This window comes from Apium graveolens, chromosome 9 (genome assembly GCF_009905375.1).
Source record: "Apium graveolens cultivar Ventura chromosome 9, ASM990537v1, whole genome shotgun sequence".
Classification (NCBI taxonomy): Eukaryota; Viridiplantae; Streptophyta; class Magnoliopsida; order Apiales; family Apiaceae; genus Apium; species Apium graveolens.
In genome coordinates this window covers 253644563-253661744 of record NC_133655.1, presented here as the reverse complement: position 1 = coordinate 253661744, position 17182 = coordinate 253644563, and the positions used below count along the sequence as shown (strand labels likewise).

The 17182-nt window shown below is 31.4% G+C and overlaps 1 protein-coding gene across 1 annotated transcript; it reads left to right on the top strand.

Moving 5' to 3' along the window:
* Window positions 1-5878: 5878 nt before the first annotated feature.
* On the top strand, window positions 5879-6927 carry LOC141687085 (LOB domain-containing protein 17-like). Its single transcript, XM_074492242.1, has 2 exons — window positions 5879-6217; window positions 6339-6927. Exons 1-2 carry the CDS (start codon window positions 5939-5941, stop codon window positions 6810-6812), a joined length of 753 nt encoding a protein of 250 aa, XP_074348343.1. The 5' UTR covers window positions 5879-5938; the 3' UTR covers window positions 6813-6927.
* Window positions 6928-17182: the final 10255 nt, after the last annotated feature.

Sequence of the window (17182 nt, the reverse complement as noted above, 5' to 3'; positions counted from 1 at the left end):
AGTAAATAAAACTTTAAAATTCTAAAAATATTATCTAAAATACAAACTCGGAATCTTTCATTTGAATGTAATATCATTCATAAAAATTGTGTAAAACTCAATATATAATACTTTTAAGAATTTCGACTAACGATATGGTGATATTTTTTATACAAATTTTTAAATGAGTGACTCATTTAAATCAGTTTTATAATTAGTGACTCGATATATGTCACCTACTTGATAATTAACTCTATTAAAAAAATAAGAAAATTGTAAATTTGTAGAACTATTATCACCATTCACCAAGAACAAAATATTCTCTGTAAAGTGCATGTCTAAAAAAGGCTTGTAAATGTTTCCACTTTGACATGAAGATGTGCATTTTAAAGGTCTACACAGTGTTTAAACTGATTAGTTTCAAATAATTGTACAAGAATATGTTATTAGTTCATCAATCTCTCTACATTATTGATAAATTTTGATTACTATAACATCCGATTTAGTTAACATGCCTTCTTGTCTCTAAGATCACTACCTCTTTTACAATTAAGTGGCCAACAAGTACACATGGTTAATGATTTTTTTAACAAATCCATTTAAGAGTGTTCATGTGGTTAACTAGTATAAGCTAATTAATGGCTTCCAGGTTGGTGTTCTGTGACTTGCAGCGAACCCCGGCCCTTTTTTGAACGTTTAACTGTACGTGCCCTCCAGTATCACACCATAGCCGATCACCGTGTTTGATGACATTATACATTTCACTAGCTAGATACAACGCGAGGTACGAATCAGAGCTAAATTTGAGCAAATTCAGCATAACACGGCCTAGTCAAACATTTTGCGAGTTCTTTCGGATGATTATACTAAAATTGTGATATATAGTATACAGAAATCCATGTGTTCGTCACTACATTAGGAGTTTATTGACAAAGTTAACAAATGATTATATAATTAAGAAAATATAGTTTGTTAATGAATTATTTGTATATGAGGTTAGAATAGGAGGGGGGGGGGGCTAAATGCACAATCGGAAAGGTCTACATGTTGGTGCTAATGTGTGACACAAGAAAGTGACCGATAAAAAGATGAATGTTTATGCATACTTGAGATTAATTAAATGATAGTTAAACTGTATTGCTCGACAAGCTGTGACCTCCAAAACTTTAAACAATTAAAAAATTAGAGAATAAAATGTAAATCTAATCTGTACAGCTTAATTCCCTTGGTCAAGTGTTGTATTCCAGTACTGTCACTATCTTGTGTGTCTCTTGCAACTTTGGCTCATAAATTATATGCCTGCTGCAGGCTGCAGTGTAAGGGCTATCAGCCCTGCATATGTATAAATAATATCAATTTGTACATAAACACCTCGGATCAGGTAATTGTTACAAGGTTGGTAAAAATGCACATAAAAGAGGGGGAAAAAGTTTGATGTATCATGGAGTATATTTCTCGTATCTCGCTATTGTGCGGATTAGCTAGGTAACCTACTGTATAGGTACTAGCTAGACTTCTTGGTTAATTAGGTTAACAGCATGTATTCTTACTGTTAATTAGTTCGATATCCGTGCTAAGGTTTGGTCATTTTTCGTAAATGTTTCTATCGCTTAATTTACCAAGATGTGACATGCAATTTAATTATTACTAGGTTACACGCTCGTGCGTTATTTGATTGGCGGTGCACGATTAATTGGTTTTGTAAGCTGAAATTGGATAAACAAAGCAGTTTTTCTCAACCTTTGAAAATATTTAACAAATTCGTTTCTGTATCAATATATCCCCAAGAGATGTAGTAATAACATTCACAAACCTACAGAGGTACTACTAAGAACATATACAAGATTATGCAATGTATACAAGATTATGCAATGTATACGTGGACTGTAATTTTGTCCGAGTGAGTCGAGTTTAATTAGATCGAACTGAGCCGTTTCGTTTGATTAAACTGTTCTCTCTCGTTTAATTTTATATTAAATCGGACCTAAAATGTTACTCGAACTCCACTCATTTAATTTTACGAATTTTGTGGAATCTTAAATGAGCCGGAAGTTTTTATCAAAATCGAACTGATTTAACTAAAAGACCAGAACCCGGTAAAATAAGTTCGAGTTGCCCGAATTAAATTACAGCCTTTTGTGCATGTACAGATGTGCAGTTTGCAAATTTCATAACTATGTAGTAGTGTGATTTATGAATAGTTTATAGATTATGGTGTGCGTACGTGTGTTCTAGAATGTTAAAAGAATGAGATTCTGGGAGTACCTAACACATTGCACGAACAACTAAATGTGTGTACATGATCGATCAGTTGTCTGTGTACATTTATTATATATGTAAAGAAGAGAAAGGAAGATGAGATGAAGCGAGTCAAGAAGAAAGAATCGAACTAACCTACTAGTCTACTACTACTGTCTGGATGATAAAAGTATATGTAGTTGGGACTTGTGATATAGATACGAATTAACAAGTACTTATATATGGTTGGGATTGTTGCAGGCAGCTGCTCTGAATTCTAATCTTCCTCCCCTCTCAGGCTTGGGCAATTATTGTTTCCAACTTGAAGCACATAGGATACAACTGCAGTAAATATATGTGTCTATTACAAATTAAGAGCGTGTATCCAAGTTTCAAAGAACAACAGTAACATATATGACTACTCTAATACAAATCAATTTAGAAAAAAAATTAGAAATCAAATAATTTTCTTTTAAAATTAATTCAAAATATAACACATATGATATGTAAATCGATCGTTGAGAGATGTAAAAAAATACATTGAAATCGGATTTTTTAAAAAAAAATACAGCTTGACGGAAAATATCAAATTAAAAACAGAGGGGAAAAGCTAAAATTGGGTGTGGGAGAGTGCAGGGTAGTTGGGTGATGTGATTTAGGGGACCATTAAATTAGGTAGATCTAATGAAATGATCAAATACAAACTAAAATTAAAATAGAAACTTAGAATTAATTTAAACCATTAGATTTAGTTAATCTAATGGTCCCCTAAATCACACCACCCAACTACCCTGCACTCTCCCACACCCAATTTCAGCTTTTCCCCCATTTTTAATTTGATATTTCCCGTCAAACCGTAATTTTTTTTAAAAAATCCGATTTCACTCTATTTTTCTACATCTCTCAACGATCGATTTGCATACCATATATGTGTTATATTTTGAATTAATTTAAAAAAAAATTATTTAGTTTCTAGTTTCCATTATAAATTGGTTTTATTGGTATAGTCGCCTATATATATACTCTTTATTATAAATTGGTACTCACCTTGTACTTACATGACATAAGTTAACTTCTATTCTCTATAAACTTTGTTTTTAACACAAATCGACTTCTATTCTTTTTAAATTTTATTTTCTTTTTAGTTAGTACTCATCCAATCGTCTATATACTTCATAAAATAAAAATATTTTTTAAATGATTTATATATTATATTAAAAATTTATTAAGTTACGTTAAATTAAGTAAAATAACTTACATTTATTTTTAATTTTAGAAAAACTACAAACTACTAGGTAAACTACTAACACGAATTGACTTATATTCTATGTAAACTTTATTTATTTATAAAATATATTAAAAATTTATTAAGTTACGTTAAATTAAGTAAAATAACATATATATACTTTTATTTTGAAAAACTACTAACTATAAAGTAAACTATTAACACAAATTGACTTATATTCTCTGTAATTTTATTTACTATAACATTATTTTAAAAATAATTAAGTAATATCAGATGACTTTAGTAAAATTTATTAACTTTTAAACTGAAAATTATTGATTTAACGATCGTATTTGTTGCTGTCCATAACGTTTATTTACTTTAAATTAAAAAATATATTTTAACAGTAACAGATTTATGGGCTGTATTTAGATTATATTAAGTAATATTAAATTAAGTTTAATAACATTTATTTACTTTTAATTTGTAAATTATTTTGTATCGATAATTAAGTAATATTAAATATACTATATTGAAAAGGTTAATTGTAAGATAATTATCAAATTATATTAATTAATATTAAATTATCTAAAGAACATATATTTGGTTCATAAGATAAAATACAATTCGTTTCACAAAAATAAAACTAATATGTTAGATTTCTATATCAAGTAAAACAATGCAAAACTAGTATTATAGTGGAAAATTTCATAAATGTTTCAATTTTTTTTAACCACATAACTATTTTTTGCAAGTAACAATTTAATATTTAATTTTAATATATTAATTTTAATTCGTGTTTAGCACGAATTATGAATAATGCTCTACAAATATTAATTTGATATTTTTAGTCTCGGGCCCGTGTTTCGCACGGGTTATCAACTATCTATATAATTAAGCGTGCCAAATCTTGGTACTCACTAGAAAATTATACAACTATTTTTAAAATTTTATGTAATAAAATCTCAACTGAAAAAATTAACTTTTACTCTCTATAAATTTTATTTTACTTCAATTTTTATTTGTTGCTGAACATACAAGCGTCAGTTTACTTTAAAATAATTATATTAGTAAGTTAAAATATCAGATTTATATAAGTAAATAATTAGGTGCATACATAACTAGAACTATACGGTGAAATTTTAGAATTATACTTAACTTCGATTTGTTAACTACATATTTTATAGCATTTTATTTATTATATTTAGACTCGTATTTTGCATTGATTATAAATTTCAATTTTATACATAATAATATGATACTATTATTTTTAAATTTGGACCCGTGCTTAGCAAGGTTACCAACTAGTATATATAAATATATAGGGGAATGAACTAAAATTAAAATAGAAACTAGGAATCAATCTAAACTATTAAATCTACCTAATCTAATGGTCCTCTAAATCACCCCACCCAAATACTCTGCACTCTCCCACATCCAATTTCAGTTTTTCCTTCTCCTTTTTTAATTTGATTTTTCCTAGTTTTTTTTAAAATCCGATTTCACTATATTTTTCTACATCTCTCAACGATCGATTTGCATAGCATATGTGTTATATTTCGAATTAGTTTTCTTAAAAAAAATATTTTATTTCTAATTTCTATTATAATTAATTTCTATTAGAGTAACCCATATATATATATATTTCCATGAATCTATACTCATTATATAAATATATGTATAATGGACTATTTTCATTTCATGTATGATATATATTATGATCAATAAAGTCTTCTGTTAGACCGAACAAGTTGTCAGTTTTAAGTATACTTTTCTTACTACTTGTAGAACTTTTACTGTTCTTACAATTATTAAACCCTGCCTTTTGTCTCAATCATATCGGTGACTGTGAGAGATAATTTGGGAATTGATTAATTATCAATAATGTTTCTTTTAGCTAATTGCACGCATAATAGCTTTTTATTGTCATTTAAACATACTTACACATCAAGACAAGTTTTGAACAATGGACATTCGTGAATATAGCGAGGAAGATTTCGGTGCTAGGTCAGCACAGAATTGCTTTTATTTGACAGGTTTTAGTCGGTTTTTAGTGTGAGCGAAGCTAAGGTTATCGGTATATATATGTACTTGATATTACCACACACGTGGAATAAAATAATGAAATAAGCAAGAAACATGAAATCAGAAAATGAGCTGAAATGATCGAAAATCATCAAGCAAATAGAAATGGGTTTGGTTTTCTGTGAGCTATTTTGTCCGTTCAAGGATGCTAATGGAATCTAAAATTCTGAGTATAATAATTGGGTTCAAAGCTTATAATACTACAATTTAAAACAAAACTTCAATGAAATTTGTAGGCCAATAAGGGAACCATATATAATTAAATATTATGTATATTACCTTCCACCTCTCCCCTCTAGTTTATATAAACACGGTCATGATTATACTTCTTGCAACAAGCTGAGAGCTACTTAACACCAATCAAACTAATTAGACTCAACTAAGAAAATTAAGAAATAAACCATCATTAAGATGACTGGAACTGGTTCTCCTTGTGGCGCTTGTAAGTTCTTGAGAAGAAAATGTGCAAGGGGTTGTGTATTTGCACCTTATTTCTGCCATGAACAAGGAGCTTCTCACTTTTCAGCCATTCACAAAATCTTTGGTGCAAGCAATGTGTCAAAGCTCCTTGCTCATCTTCCTCTTAGCGAACGCGGTGAAGCTGCAGTTACTATCTCGTATGAAGCCCAGGCTAGAGTTCAAGACCCCATTTACGGATGTGTTTCACACATTTTTGCGCTCCAGCAACAGGTAAATACTTTACTTAACATTTGTAGCAGAAAAATTTCATGCTACAATAATAGTAGTCAGTAACGTTAATTAGGGAGGTAATTAATAATTAATATATTTTCTTTGTTCTAATTACATTCAGGTTGTGAATTTACAAACACAACTATCATCGCTGAAGGAACAAGCAGCACAGAATTTTCCTAATATTGGCTGTGGCAGCACAAGTAGCTTCACTAGTGGAAACCCTAATGATCACATGTCGTCCTCGTCTTCCTACGGGAATTTGAAAATTCCTTGTAATTACACACAAGATCCTCAGAGTTGGAGTCATTCTGAAATTGCAAACATGATGCCCCAAATTGACGATTTGAATATTGTAAGTGTGAAGAATGACTATTGCGAAAATGCTAATTACATGAATACGGAGTCTTCGGCAAATTATCATCTGCAGGAAGCAAATGTATCACTTGCTAGTAATTTCGAAGGGGGTTCAAATTATTCAATGGATCCTAACATTTATGGTGATCATAATGTGCAAACAAGCAACCAACAGTGGTGTTTCCGAGAAGACATTGATGATCTTCAGTCAGTGGCCTTTGGATATGTTCAGTACTAGGTTTTTCACCAAATTATATAAATGTTGCTAATTGAGCTTTGCCATCCTGTTAGGCCGCAAAACTATAATATTAATACTACCTCAGTACCATCCCCATTCCATTATATATGTTCACTATTCAGATGTATTTTCAGATTTCTATATAATATAGTTTCATAATGTTTTTTTAATAAAAGTTTAAATATAAAATTTTTATACAGAAAAAAAATTAAAAAAATATTATGAAATTTTTTTTAAATTAGAATAAAAAAATGTGTTAAAGATAATGTATACTCCCTCTGTTTTTCTGTTTAATATATGACGTTTGACTTTGTGGCACAAATGTTTAGGAGGTTTAACCATATAATTAAAAAAAATCAAAAAATTCTTTTTATGAATAAAAGTTTTTATTTTACATATTTTTATTTAAAAAAAATTTTAAAAATAATAATTCTAACTATGTGATTAAATATCCTAAATATATGTAGCAAAAAATCAAACGTCATATATTAGAAAACAGAGGGAGTAGAATTCTAACGGGAAAAACTCCTCCTTGTCAAATTTTAAGTACCGGAAATTGCGATATTGTCTCATTCAACTCCTTTTCTACAATATATATACATGTGTAAACTGCAAAATTTAGTAAGCCTGCAGAAGTTTAGCTTGGCAGCTATAAATGATCATTAAGCGGGCTGAGAGAGTACGTATGCATGCACCCCACCCAACCCAACCCAACCTTGCTAGAGTACATTTAATTATTTGAGTGTGCCAATGATTAATTAATTATTTGAGTGTGCCAGTGATATTAACTAGTGCCAATGATCTTAATCACAGTAGCTGTAACTGTGATAAAGTTAAAATGGTTTATTTTTTTTGGATTTTTCTATTTTATATCCATATGTACGTGTTAAGGGTTAGTACTTTCTATTTTATATCCATATGTACGTGTTAAGGGTTAGTACTTGACCAGGTGTTTACAAAATATTAGTAGAGTTTATTAATAATGATGGATCTCGTACAAAAATCTCCACTAATAAAATTTTTACAACTCAACAATCACACTTTTTTAGCATGTGCCCATGAGTACAAACTAGATAAACCATTTTTTTTGTCAGAGTTAAAATGGTTTATTAAATGAAGTAAGTTAATGAAATGTTATATATAGAAAAGTTACTTTTATAAAAAATAAATTGGTCAATTTTTTAAAAATCGTCGATAAATTGCTGATAAATCAATTTGAAATATTTGACAAGATTCACTAAATCGTTGATAAAAAATTAGATATTTCTTACCAATTGTTTAGTGCTATACTGTTATTGAGAATTAAAAATGAAAATAATTTTGACTTATAGAATGTTCAGTTACCAATGAAATCGCGAGAAAAAATTCCTAATTATAAGACTGTAAGAAATTACTATTTGCTAGTCACACCGGACGTCCAGCCAAACTACGTAACCTATTTTTATTACAGAATCGGCTGGGGTTAGAATGTCCTAAATAACTCTAATTAACAAAGTTTCATCGTTAATATTTCGAATAGAAAAACAATTAAAAGAAATTATTATTTTTGACAAGCAGTGTTGATCACTCAAATATAATTGATAAATAATATATATCTATAATAAATAATCAACTCACCTGAAATTGTTTCACAGAAGTGTCTAAATTACATTTAGAACCGCATTTCTTAAAAAACGACATTGCAAATTGTAAATGGACAAGATATAAGATAACGGGGGTAGTAAAGCGAACACATATAGCCGTAAAGTTTGAAACTTGTGTACTTGTCTTGGACGTTTCATTATTAGGTAGTCTTTGTTGGAACTGAGATCAATGTCTCAAATTTTGTGTTGCCTTATTTTTAAATTACATATACATAGTATAATGGATTCTTGAAGTGTCTTTACTGCAGCAACGGCAGCCGTTTACTGCATAAAGTTTGATAGTAGTATATGAAAATAATGAACCACTCGGTGTTCTATTATATATGGTGGAGTCTTAAAAGTGGCTCTGGTAGACTGGCAGTACAAGGGGGCTCTAAAGCAGAAACGCCCATTGCCCTTTTATTCGTGTGCAAGTACACAATATAACATTATGTATACTTTATCACATGAGTACATAACTTTAAATTGTATTTAAAACATTTCTGTAACAATCATATTGTGTGGAAACGTCATTCGTGAGTCACTTATAATAACTTAAATCATTTTAGATTGTTGCATTATATAATGCAGAATTATATTTTTTTTATATAATATTGCATATATGATATTATAATATAAGATATAATATTTCAGTATATAATGCAAGATTACACGATTGGTCTGAGATATTTAAGTGGTCTTTACATAATACAACTCAATACGCCTTTAAAAAAATTATATTCTAAACTATTACTTATAAGATATTTAAATGATTAGCACATAATATAACTCAATACACGGTAGAATAATTCAATATTCTAAAACTATTACTAACGGTTAACTCGTGTGGGTTATTGGCTAGTAGCTTTGTTTAAGCTGGTCAGTTAGGAATGAGGATGATAGAAGTATGGACAAAAGGCTTTGATGAACTCATAATGAACACCGGAATAGAGGAGGGGCCACTTTGTCTATTGATTTGAGTACATGAAACCATTTTATACTTTAAATTGGTAATTACTATTATTTTATGAAAATATACTACAACTTATGTTGGGTGAACCTGAATAATTCTATAAACATATAATTTTCTAGAATAGAGACAAGAACCGTAATCATCATATTTAATTATTGAGATTAAACCGAAGGCGGAAGCGTACCTGAATCCATAAGCCTATAATTGTAACGATATCTGAATCTGAATAATATTCTTGATTATTGTTTTCCTCAACCAAGTACTCCTTAGGATTTCCCAATAGCTCTCTCTGATGGGTAGAAGATAAACTGATACGTGTACTTGATATATTGGAGACTTATAACCCTTTTTATATACCACCTACAGTAAAACCTCTATAAATTAATATAGTTGGGACCGGAGAATTCTATTAATTTAGAGAGGTATTAATTAATCGATAAATTAATAATTATTAATTTATAGAGAATTTTCGGTAGCAAACAAAATTAACTTTTGATTAAATTTTTATTCACATAAATTTAAATAAAATGAATTGTACAATTTATATTTTATACTTAATTCAATTAATTCAATGTATATGAATTTAGAAAGTCAATGTAATGTACAATATATTAGATTCAAAGTCCATGTAGTGTATAAGTTAAATTCATTGTATTTTACATAGAAAATATTCAATGTATATTAGGAAAATTCAAAGTACATGAATTAATTTAATTCATTGTATTTTACATAGAAAGTATTCAATGTATGTGTAGTCATAAAATATATTATATATACTGTATATACAGTACTAGATTGGGGGAAAAATTATACAAACAAAATAATGGCTTCTCATCTAAAAGGTGTCACAAAATCAACAATGACGGATGAAGCAAGAAAAGCATTATGTGAGTATAGAAGAGATTGCAAACACCATCCTTGAAAATAGTGTTGAAGATGATCTTGAAGACGATACAACACCGTTGGAGCCGGTTACACGTAAAGAAGCATTCAAGGCATCAAAAATGCTTAATAACTTTTTGATGCAACATGAAAGCACCACACCCGAGCTTTTGGATGCAATAAGGAAGATTAGGGATGTGCTTTATGTTGATTTAAATTATATGAAAAAGTAAACTACAATTGAATCATATTTTACAAAGATGTAATAGCTATATTTTTATGAATATAAGGGAATTATTAATTTATAGTTTTATTGGGACCATATTTTTATACAGGGTTTTCAAAAAATTTATTATCTTATTATCTTATCGAAATTGATCATTTTTTGAACTGACCCAAGTCGGGACCGGACAAAATTATTAATTTAGAGAGATTATTAATTAATCGAGTATTAATTTACAGAGGTTTTACTGTAATTAAATCTCCCATTATAATTTAATTGGGTCTGGTATTAGGTATCCACTTATTAGGTCCATACAATAAATTAAAATCTAATTGAGTTTCTTATTTGATCACTTAATTTAACCCAATATAATAAATAGCAAATATAATTGATATATTTATATGTAGCCCATAAAATGATTATTATTATTAAAAATAATAATTACAATCTCCCACTTGGGCTTCATACGAATCCAGAATCAATTATACAAAACTTTAGTGCGCAACTTTATGCTATTTATCGTCCTTAGATTTTACCAAAACAATTCGGTCCGTCTACTATATATGTATGATATTCTGGCGGCATTCGTCACAAACTTTACGTGACTAAACCTTCTAGGGTCATCACACAAATATATTCAACGATATGAATCAATGCCTGAATAAGTGGCATGGAAATTACATGTAATGTGATCTATATAATGTCTATTTCCAACTAGTCCTTAGGCAATCTCTAACGAGATTGATTCCAATTTTCTCAGCTCAATGTTAAACCACAATAAGAAAATTGAACAAAAGTAGAGTGACATTTAATAAAATTCCATCAACTGTATTCTGCAGAACATAAACAACTCAATGTTTATCACATAAAACACCAAAATACAAACTCCCACTAAATCAAAGTATCACATAAGGTAACACCCATATGAGCAGTATGCTCGTGAAAGACCTTAGGTGTTAACTCCTTAGTGAGCGGATCCGCAATCATGGAGTTAGTGCCAATGTGTTCTATCGAAATCTGTCCACTCTGAATCTTTTCTTTAACAACTAGGAACTTAATATCTATATGTTTTGCATGTGTAGTGCTCCTATTGTTGTTTGAATACTCCACTGCTGATTTATTATCACAAAATATCTTTAATGGTCTTTCAACACCATCAAGGATACGCAAACCAGTGACAAAGTTTCGCAGCCATAAAGCTTGATTGGATGCCACAAAACATGCTATATATTCTGCAGTCATGGTGGATGAAGCTATGAGCGTCTGTTTGGCAGACCTCCATGAAATCGCTCCACCAGCCAGTAGATAAACATAGCCCGAAGTAGATTTTCTTTCATCTTTGCATCCTCCAAAGTCAGAATCTGAATATCCAATGATTTCTATCTAGTCTTTTGTTTTCTTCAAATACCGTAAGACTCGTTTCACTGCCTTCCATTGCTCCATTCCCGGATTACTCAAATATCTTCCCAACATTCCAACAATGAATGCTATGTCAGGACGAGTACAAACTTGAGCATACATTAGGCTTCCCACCGCCGATGCATATGGTATCCTTTGCATTTTCCTTATCTCAAGTTCATTCTTGGGACACTGTTAGAGACTAAATTTGTCTCCCTTAGACACGGGTGTATCCATTGGTGCACAATCTTTCATGCCATACCTTTCCAGGATCTTTTCGATATAGCTTTTTTGTGACAATCCAAGAATACCTCGAGAGCGATCTCTATGTATCTGAATTCCTAATACAAAAGAGGCTTTACCAAGATCCTTCATCTCAAATTGATTATCTCAAATTGATTAGTGAGAAATTTCTTGGTATCGTGCAATAAGCCTATATCATTAGTAGCAAGTAAGATGTCATCAACGTATAAGAGAAGAAATATAAATTTGCTCCGACTGAACTTGTGATATACACAATGTTCCACCAAGTTCACTTCAAAATCATATGATGTGATTACATGATGAAATTTGTGATACCATTCGCGAGAAGCCTGCCTGAGACCATAGATGGACTTCTTTAATTTGCAAACCACAGTCTTTGGATCTCCAATGATAAAGTTTTCTGGTTGCACCATATAAATTGTCTCGCCAATGTTTCCATTGAGAAACGCCGTCTTTACGTCCATCTGATGTAGCTCTAGATCATAATGAGCCACAAGTGCCAAAAAAATTCTAAATGAGTCTTTCGTGGAAACCAGAGAGAAAGTCTCATTATAGTCGATACCTTTCTTTTGAGTGAATCCTTTAGCGACTAGACGAGCCTTATATCTTTAGATGTTACCACTCGAATCCCTTTTGGTTTTAAATACCCATTTGCAACCAATAGGTTTTGAGCCTTTAGGCAACTCGACAAGATCCCAAACGTCATTGTTTTTCATAGATTGCATCTCTTCATTCATGGCATCAATCCACTTTTGAGAGTTAGGACTCTGCATGGCTTGTTGAAGATTTACAGGATCATTTTCCCCAATTCCAATTCCATCTTCATGTTCTTGTAGAAAAACAACATAATCATCTGGAATTGCGTTCTTTCACTCTCTAGTAGATCTCCTTAGTGGCACTTCTTGGGATTCATGAGGTTGTTGAGTTTGCTCAATTGGTTCCTCATGGTGAATTTCAGTATTGTCTTGAACCGGAGGACCTTGAACAATGATAGGTATCATAATCTGATCATTGCTCTCGGCATAGTCATAAATAGGATCATGACTATCTTCTTCAAAGACAATACTTTTACCTATATCTTCCCTCCCAAAATCAACATCCTCAAAAATCTTGCATTATCAGTCTCAAAGAAGGATCTAGTAGCGGGATCATAAAATTTAAATCCGCGAGTACGTTCCGGATATCCAACAAAATAGCAACTGATCGTCCTAGAGTCCAGTTTCTTTTCATTTGGCCTATATGGCCTTGCCTCAGCTGGACAACCCCAAACATGTAAATGCTTAATACTAAGTGTTTTCTTAGTCCAAAGTTTGTAAGGAGTTCCGACCACTGCTTTAGTTGGAACCCGGTTAAGGATATAAATTGCAGTCTTCAGTGCATCTCCCCAAAGTGATTCAGGCAAGGAAGAATGACTTATCATACTTCTCACCATATCTTTAAGAGTACGGTTTCGCCTCTCAGCAACACCATTCATATTTGGTTTTCCTGGCATAGTGTACTGAGGGACAATTCCACACTCCTTTAGGAAGTTAGCAAAGGGTCCTGGACGTTGCTCATCTGATCCATCATATCTACCGTAGTATTTACCACCACGATCAGATCTGACAACTTTAATACTACTGTTTAGCTGAAGTTCAACTTCAGCTTTATACTCTTTAAATACGTCCAGAGCTTGTGACTTATCATGTATCAAGTAAAGGTACCCATACCTAGAGTAATCATTTATGAACGTGATAAAATATCGTTGACCGTTCCAAGAGGCCGTGGGGAAGGGTCCACATATATCGGTATGAACCAGTTCCAAGACACTCGTAGCTCTATTGACACCTAACTTTCTCGAATTTGTTTATTTTCCCTTAATACATTCAACATAGACTTGAAAGTCACTTAAATCTAAGGGATCAAGAATTCTATCATTCACAAGCCTCTGAATTCTCTGTTTAGAGATATGACCTAATCGCTTGTGCCACAACATAGCAGAATTCTCAGTTAACTTACGCTTTGTACCTCTTGCACTTGAGTGCAAAATTTCATTATTAAAAGCAACGGTATCAAGCATATAAAGATTATCAATCAAAGAACCAGTGGCAACCACATTTGAATTTAAAGAGAAACACACTTTATTATTTCCAAAAGAACAAGTGTAGCCATATTTGTTCAAACAGGAAATAGAAATAAGATTCCGTCTAAAAGACGGTGCAATAAATGTCTCAAATAAATCCAAATAAACACCAGTTTTTAATAATAATCTAAACGTTCCAACAGCTTCAACTGAAACTTTATTGTCGTCACCCACATAGATGAATCTTTCGGCATCAATTGGCGGTCGGCTCCACAGACAACCCTGCATAGATACACTTATGTGAGTAGTAGCACCAGAATCTACCCACCAAATATCCTTAGGTACAGAAGCCAAATTAACTTCAGAACAATCAAAGACAAAAGTCTTACCCTTCTTCAGACGCCAAACAGCATATTTGGAACACTCTTTCTTCATGTGTCCAGCCTTCTTACAAAAGTAAGAAGTTGTTCCCTTATCCTGCTTCTCTTGTAACTGATGTTTGGGTTTTCCATTTGCAATATCCTTACCTCTCTTTCTTTTCTTGTCATGAGAGCTTGATGTCAAGTGAGCACTCTCGGTCTTTTCTCGCAAAACCCTCTCTTCCTCTTGCACACAGTGTGAAATGAGCTCATTAGGAGTCCATTTTTCCTTTTGAGTATTATAACTCACCACAAAGTGTCCGAACTGAGGAGACAGAGAAATAAGAACCAAGTGAACAAGTAGCTCATCCGAAAGTTCTAACTTGAGTTCCTTGAGTTTGCCAGCAAGATTAGACATCCCAATGATGTACACCCTTATGTTCCCCTTTCCTTTATACTTCATGGTCACGAGTTTTGACAGAAGATTACTCGTTTCCACTTTCTCATTCTTAGCAAAATATTGCTCAATCTCGGAGAGGAACTTATTGGCACTTGTGCTCTCAGCAATAGAGCCCCGAAAGCCAGTTGGAATCATTCGCTTCATGATCTCCAGACACATGCGATTAGAGCGTTCCCATTTCTCAGTTTGATCCGTCTTGGGATCATCCGTAGTGGGAACTGGTTGTTCTTTCCTTAGCGCAAGATCAAGATCCATACACCCAAGAACGATTTCAACATTCTCTTTCCACGTGACATAGTTTGTACATTCAACATTGGAATCATGCTCAATTGAGCGGAAGCAGAATTAATAGAAGTAGTAACTGAAATAGAAAACAAATATACAACATAATGCTCAAAACTAGTATATACAATAATGTGATAAATTTTAAATATTGGTAACACCATCACAAGATACCTAGCGCAACATTAAATTTTAGTTTTTGGACAGAAAAATTAATTTGCAATTGATACTCTCCACGCAATAATCAAGTATTAACAGTTAATTTCTGTCAAATAATATGCCTTTTTTTGGACCGACTTATTATTCACACGAAAAACTTAATATTGTTACATACTTATTATCACAAGAATATATAAATTTTGGCCAAACATTACCTTCCTTTGGGCCGATAAAATTTGCATAAAATTAAATATTCTATCATCACAATAATATTTTTTAAATTAATTAATCTACACAAAAGAGGTCACTTTGGCGACATATTGCTTCAATCAATTAACTTAAAATATTTGACCACCTAAATTAATAGGTTAATAAAAATTTGCCAATAAAAAAAAATATAACTCACAAATATAATATAATCAACATTATTAAAAGGCATCCTAGTTGCTAATTGTAACGTTAATACTAACATAGGAAAAAACCTGCCTTTTAATTGGTTCAAGCAAAAAAGCTACTCTTATTTAGTCTCAACAATTTTAGTGCTTAAATATTATTCAAACAAGAACAATCCTACAATACACAAGCACTGCCAATTTTACAGACACATTTGATAATCAATCTCACTGCCAAAACCCGGTCAAAAACCTCAACCAATTAGTGCAAAAACAAAAACAAAACAACGCAGAAAGACAATCATAGCGCATATGTATTCAACTCGGAAAACAATAGCCGAATTAATTATAAAATACTAAACATCACAATCTCAAAACGAATAGTATCGCACGAATAATATCCCGATAATCAAAAATACGAAGCGGCTCTGATGCCAATTCATAGAATTTAATAATTCTATAAATATATAATTCTTTAGAATAGAGATAAGGACCGTAATTATTGTATTATCAAGATTAAACCGAAGGCGTAAGTGTACCTGAATCCATAAAGCTATAATTGTAATGATATCTGAATCTGAATAATATTTTTGATTATTGTCTTCCTCAACCAAGTACTCCTTAGGGTTTCTCAATAGCTCTCTCTGATGGGTAGAAGACAAGCCGATACGTGTACTTGGGACTATAACCCTTTTTATATATCACCTAATTAAATATCCCATTATAATTTAATTGCATCTGGTATTAGGTATCCACTTATTAGGTCCATACAATAAATTAAAATCTAATTGAGTTTCTTATTTGATCACTTAATTTAATCCAATATAATAAATAACAAATATAATTGATATATTTATATGTAGCCCATAAAATAATTATTATTATTAAAAATAATAATAACAGAACCTACTCATTAGGCATGCAACATCCCCGAGCAAGTGTTTTCCTCAATTATTTCTTTACAGATATTCATCCTCAGCTTGTAGTTTTAAGGATTTCAAAACATAACGCAACAGCACCACACAAGAACAGGAGGATGCTAGACTAAATTTTAATCAATCTTCAAAATTAGTAATGATCTGTCGCTAGTTGTTATCATAATTTGGGTTGGGGATCCTAGTTTACACCAAAAAACGCGAATAACTTGTTCTCTAGTCTGCTTCCGAGTATGTTTAAGATGGGGAAATGTGGCTGGAGCTGCTAAACCATATCCTATATACTCACTCCCTTCCGAGTATAATTTAGTGCAAAGCAGTATATATATGTGGTTTGGTCAGGTGATCAATTATGATAT

Coding starts and splice junctions, on each gene's coding strand:
- LOC141687085 (XM_074492242.1), top strand. CDS start 5,939: ATGACTGGAACTGGTTCTCCTTGTGGCGCTTGTAAGTTCTTGAGAAGA. Junction 6,218..6,338: donor TTTTTGCGCTCCAGCAACAG/GTAAATACTTTA, acceptor AATTACATTCAG/GTTGTGAATTTACAAACACA.